At 42.4% G+C, this 6,354-nt stretch overlaps 1 protein-coding gene across 1 annotated transcript in view; it reads right to left on the bottom strand.

The window, feature by feature from the left end:
- Window positions 1-6: 6 nt before the first annotated feature.
- LOC116400583 (protein MTSS 1-like) overlaps window positions 7-6,354 on the bottom strand; it is a 12,721-nt gene continuing 6,373 nt past the window's right edge. The window contains exons 2-3 of the mRNA XM_031878495.1: window positions 2,505-2,566; window positions 7-720 (exon numbers count right to left, since the gene is read on the bottom strand). Of these exons, the coding sequence (XP_031734355.1) occupies window positions 531-720; window positions 2,505-2,566 (252 nt within the window). The 3' untranslated portion in view covers window positions 7-530. The remainder of the gene's footprint in view (window positions 721-2,504; window positions 2,567-6,354) is intronic.

The raw sequence follows: 6,354 nt of genomic DNA, 5'->3' as shown, positions 1-6,354 counted from the left end.
CACACACACACACACACACACACACACACACACACACACACACACACTTAAAGGTATAGTTTCTCCAAAGCAAAATAGACTGACTGAATCCATGAAGAGCTGGAGTTACTTAGAATGGTTGCCATGAAGGTTTAAACACTGAGCTGCCCATCAATCCTTCTGCTTCATCTAATCAATCCAGGAAGTAAACTCTATCGATGTTTCCAGTCTGGCGATCGGGAAGACAGCCACCTCCGATCATTTGTCAATAATGGAAACGTACAAATCAATAGAAAACGTGCAAACTGCTTCACCACAATGACAACACGGATCATTCTAGACCTTCCGGGGGGATTGACGATCACAAAGAAAGAGTCCACCATCATCGGTATATTGGTTTGTTATCGAGGTCGTTTATCAGCATAAAGTCTGGATGATGTATGAGATGAAACAATACAAACTTTAACCAAAGTACCTGAAACACCCTTCACTTCAAAAGGATATCCAAACTGTCTCTTTAAGCTTCCTCCCCAACAGTTTATTACATTTAATTAATACTGGAAATTCAATTTCTGATCGGAAAAACAGCTTCGAGAGAAACTAAAACAAAATGAGTTCTTCAAAATATGAGGCACTGAAGAGAAGAAAACACACACACACACACTACCTCGACTGTTGGTCGCCATGTCGGCCACTTTCTGAAAGGCGTCCAGGAAGGCTGCAACCGCGACGACCGTCGTCCTACGAGACACAACAGAGTAAAGGTTCGGATGAGGGAAGAAATCCTTTGAAGAAGCATTTTTAAAAATATGCAACAATCAACCAAAGAATTATCACGATCACACACACATCAATATTTATCGACCTTTTTTTTGTCCACTGACTAAGAGAATATATTGATTCAGTTGTGATTGATTAGTCAATGTGACACATTTTTTAAAATCAAAACATTTTCATCTCTTCAAACGTTTTTTTTTTGTCTGTTTTATGTAAATTGGAAACACTTTGGTTCTGAGACTGTAAGTTGCAGACATCACTTTGGACTCTGCCACCTTTGGCTTGTTATTTCTGACATGTTATAGCCTAATTGATCCAAAATGTAAGTAGTATTAGTATCTTTAGGGTTTTGACAGGTTTGGAGCTGAACAATGAATTGAGTATTAATGGTGATAACGATTTTAGATTCTTGCAACTAAATGAGCTTGATGGTTAAAATGTGTGCTCTGCTTGTAGAAAACACCACTGCATATCAAACCAAGCGCTTCCTAAACTAACAGCCGGCCACCGGGGGGGCAATCCAGATGTTTTGGTTTCACTTTGGGGGGCTGTAATATGTTGTGTATAAATGTAGCTTCTTAACCCAGCTTTTCATATCATTTTCATCTCATTTGTATCTATTCTAGCAAATGTATGCCATCACGTCCTCTAACATGTCATTGAACACTTATAATTGTGGGAGTTTACATGGATCTTTACATGTATACAAGCAAGTTTTAAGGTACATTTTTAACGTTACACTGAATGAAACAATGTGTTAAAACAGCTGATCAACAGTAGACGACCGGATATAATGTGCGAAAGTAATGTTATGGCTCTTCAATCTCAGACGCAGATGCCCTGGTGTGTGTGTGTGTGTGTGTGTGTGTGTTTGGTGAGGAAGAGGAGGACGGTTTGTAATCAGCTGTGACCTCTGGACCAGTGCAGAGTCTCTGGAGGCTGCTGCTGATCCATCGCACTGATAACGACTTTATGGTGGCATCATTAATCTCTGCCAGCCACACACAAGGTTAATTGAGTTGTGCGTGTGTGTGTGTGTGTGTGGACAGATGTTAGTGGGTGGTTAATGGCCAGAAGGGGTGAGGGTATATGTGTGTTATTGTTTATGATGAATTAATGTACAAGTGTGTTTTCGCAGTTTTTTTGTGCATGTTGGTGTGCGTACACAACCTTTAGTGTGTGTGTGTGTGTGTGTGTGTGTGTGTGTGTGTTCATATTTGCTGTGAACACATTTCCATGTTAACAGTTTGCTTATTGGAGTGATAAACGTCACTGCTGGAGATTTGGTTTTGTCTCTTTCTTTTCGTCATTGAAAACCAAAATATAAACTTTGTGCGATGGTCTATGATTGTACATGAGGTTACACATGCAGGATTAATAATAACTGTGTTAACAGCGGTATACTGAGATTAACACACCGCAATTTAATGAAACACATTTACATAGTTGGCAACACAAACAAAGATTGGCTACAAAAACAGAAAAACTAGGGCTGAAAACAATTCTTGGAGAAATACAAATTCAGCAGCACTACAGAAAACCAAAGCAAATACACACAAAAACCGACCAATACGTCAAAAAGAAGCTGACAATGTTTATTTACATTTTAACATTTAACATTGGGGTTGTGTGATTTTGATACTATTGGAGATAGATTGGCCATTAACTCATGCAGTACTTATTTTATTGCGCGTTGTCAAAGCGGTGAAGATCTGCGCTTTGACGCTTTGGTGGATAACTTGCATTACCTGAGCTGTGACTGCAGCTTGCTGGCCTTGCTGATGAAGTCGTCCCAGACAGGATAACTGCCCTGAGGAGAAAAAGAGAAGATACGTTAATTTACATCAAAACGTCGTCTTCCTTTACAGCTCGACTCACACAGGGAGATGTGCAAACGTACAAACATGGAGTCTTAATCATATTATTGTGGAAGTTTTGCTATAATTTTAAGCAGTTGCTTGAACCAAAAACCTGATTCTGTTGGTAAAAACCCTTTAATACGGTCATGCATCAGGTCAGCCTATCACTGGCAGTCATGGGGCTTAAACCAATCATCTATAATATAATTATTTGTTTGCAGAAACCTGCTTTTCTTTTCACAATCATTTACGTTGAATTACAGAGTTCGCTTATGTAAAATACATTCTGGCTTGACCAAAGCACATAAATCCTGAGCATCGGATGCAGCAGCGAGCCAACAGACAACAAGGAGACGGATCAATACGCCGATCCATCCGATCCATACGCCCCCGCCCACCCCCAGCATGTCCACAGGAAGCCAAACAACCCCCCCCCACCAGGACATGCAAATGCAGTGCGAGTCCACAGACTGGGTTTAACATGAGACGGACACGAAGGCGCTGCAGTGCGGTGGTGTACGTGTGTTCAGAAAGCTGCATGGAGGGAAACACAAAGACAGAAGAAACCGAGGGTGCGCTTCTAATGTCAGTGGGAGTCCCCTGATGTTTTCAGGGGCGGGTGGGGCTTCCTTTTTTCAATACTGCAGTGAAGCATCTGAGGCATCTTTTAACTCAGTGGATTCGGTAGCGTGGACTCAGAATGAAAGAATACAATACTTTACACCCATGTTCGAAAAACACTACAAGAACCCTAGAATCAAAACACACTTTTGATACACATATAAGATACTTAAATACAGGATTTCTTCACAATAAAGTTGTTTTCTTGTAAATTTCTTGCTTTATGAACCTCCCTCCCCGGCTCTATTTTTAGATTCTACCTACAGAGCTCCTAATCCTCCGTCCTGCAGAGGACGGTGGATTTCGTCGGTCATTTCTTCTTCGTGCTACGAGCCGATTTCTTCAGGAGTTCAACACACACGTGGTGTTTGAGTATTGTGAGACAGACTTCATCTGCTCCTCTAGAAAGCTGCACTCTGTGGGCGTCGCCCTTTGTCACGTCATCACCATCACCATCACCATCACCGTCGTCATCCCTCTCTAACGCGGTGCAGGCCCAGGCTGAGCCGAGCCGAGCCTGGATCATCAGCCTTGATCGGTTTTGTGAGTGCGATGCCCGGCGTCATCGCCTCGGTACCGTTGCTATGGTTACGCTGCTGGGGGGGGGGGGTGAGGAGGGTCATGCATCCTCACCCAAACACACACGTTTCTCTTTCACGTTCAACACAAATGTATTATTTGTAATTCTCTTATATATAAGAGAGAGCACTCACACTCTCTCACACACACACACACACACACACACACACACACACACACACAGTCACCGTGGCAACAACCAGAGGCGGCGGCAGCCTGACAGTCCTCCAGGAATCCTTCCTCTGTTTGTTTGGCTCTGTGAGCGACTGCACCGGCTTTAACACGAGAAGAGATAACGTGAGATAATAACGAAAATCGGATTCCTTTAAACTTCAGTGTGTGAGTGTGTGTGGCGTTGAAAGAAAAGAAAAAGGCCTGAAGGAAACGACTGAATATTAATTTTCCTCCTGTGAGGCTTTCCAAGCATCTACCTGCTCTAAAGGTCTCCGGGTGGATCAGACTGAGATGTTTAGTCCGAAATATCGAGAACATAATGGGGCACATCTTTGTGGATTAGTCACTGGAGGAATGTCAGGCAGGTGGATGAAGAGGAACTGGAGCCTTGTTTTGCCATTCGACTAGATTCATATAGAATTTGATATATTGGGAAATGTACTTATTTGTTTTCTTGCTGCAAGTTTTTATATATATATATATATATATATAGAGCTTAGCATAAAGACATAAAGACCATAAAACAGCGCATTGTTGTTGTTACACTTTGTTTTTTGTGGAGATGAAACAAAAGAAATATGACGCATTAATTACTGAGCTTTAGGTGGATTTTGTTCCCTTTCCGGGCTAGCTGTTTCCCCCTGTCTCCAGTCTTTATGCTAAGCTAAGCTAACTGACTGCTGAGTGTAGCTTCAAATTGAACTTACAGACATCACAGTGGTGTCGGTATTACATTTATTGAACCTAATTAGCGAGTAGCCAATTCATTATATTCTAAATAAATTAGCTGTATTAAAATGTTATAATGATATTCAAATTGTAGTATAATTGATGAATATTATTTTATTGCCTGTAGATCAACGTCCCACTTAAGCAGACAAGCTGTGCCTCACACAGGACGAGGTGTGTGAGAGTCTCACGTCCTCACATGAACATGTTGGCAGAGTTTGGACTATTTCACAAACCCATGATTGTGTGAGTGAATGATTGTTGTATTCGTGCCCTCAACAGTGAACTCCACCTCTTAACATCAGACAGACTGCACACATCAGACAGTGAAAACACATCGGAGCGAGTCGAAGCCAATAAACATGCCCACAAAAAACAGAAAAACAGAAGTGACCCATTCGGACGAAGCCAGCGCGGCAGCTTTGTCCGTGAGGTTTCCAAGACGACACCGATACGCAGCAGCCAGCCGGGAAGAAAGAGAGAGTAGGATTATTTTAGCTCAGAGGTGATTAAGATGACGGCTCAGTCCGAGATAAATGGTGATTAGCATTCAGCTAATACGCTCAGAGGCATGACTGTAAAACACACAGAGTCACAGCTGGGTCCTGAACCGAAGGTTAAACGGTTTTCTTTTTAAAGTTAGCGTCACAGCGGGATTCACACACGTTTCACACACTTCACTTCAATGCGCGCTGCTTCCTGTCTGTCTGACGCTCACAGGAAGACCTGCAAGTCGGTTTTTGTCCCAAGCTGCGTCACATCCACCAATTTCTTATCTACAAATTCATTTTTAGCTGAAAAGCTGCTCCTTTTGAACGAGAGACAAATGAGCGCATTTTGAATAGCAGTGAATATCTCAGAAAATAACATTGCAATCAATCTCATGTCAGCTCATCCATCCACACGTTATCTGGGCTCAACCTCCCGGTACCAACTGAACCAGTTATACATTTCTTTGGATGCATGAAAGATATTTGCAAAGATATCCGTGCAAACCCTTCACAAACACCGGCAGATGTCAGAATTGGTGCAACCCTCGTGGCTGTGTGAAATATGTGGAAAGTAGAATGTGAGCTTTATCTCCCAAGTGCATCCATCAACGAGTAAACCAATCTCTGGCTCCAGATTCTCTTCCTGTGGTCCAATCACGCGCTCCGTTACCAGACTGACTGCATCAAACATTGATGATGTTAACTTTCTACTCACCAGCAACAAAAGAGTCACTCGATGTATTCACAGATGTTCCAAACCTTCAGTTCAGTTTCTATTCAACGAGGAGTAAAACAGAACGTAAAGCACATGTGAAGCGGCTCTCAGTAGAAGACGACGGTTCTCCTCCGGGGGGGGGGGGGAATGCAGATCGGTTCCACTTAAACGGATCGACAGTAAAATGTGGAGGATTTAACCAGCAGCACAGCGATGTGTGGATGATGAACAGCACACAGACACGCTCACATTTACACAGAGCACACACACGACACGGCGACTGCAGGTGAAGCCGAGCTGCAGGTGAGGAAATGAAAATGATACAAAATAAAAGAGATTTAAGGTCATTTTACAGGTTTCTAGCAACCTGTAAAATTCTATACAATCCTCTGGTTGTATAGAAGTCTATGAGAAAATGACTCTACTTCTC

The sequence above is a fragment of the Anarrhichthys ocellatus genome, unplaced genomic scaffold (genome assembly GCF_004355925.1).
Source record: "Anarrhichthys ocellatus isolate YVR2014 unplaced genomic scaffold, GSC_Weel_1.0 scaffold183, whole genome shotgun sequence".
In the NCBI taxonomy this organism is placed as follows: Eukaryota; Metazoa; Chordata; class Actinopteri; order Perciformes; family Anarhichadidae; genus Anarrhichthys; species Anarrhichthys ocellatus.
The sequence above is the reverse complement of the archived record's forward strand: the minus strand, read 5'-3'. Positions and strand labels throughout refer to the sequence as shown.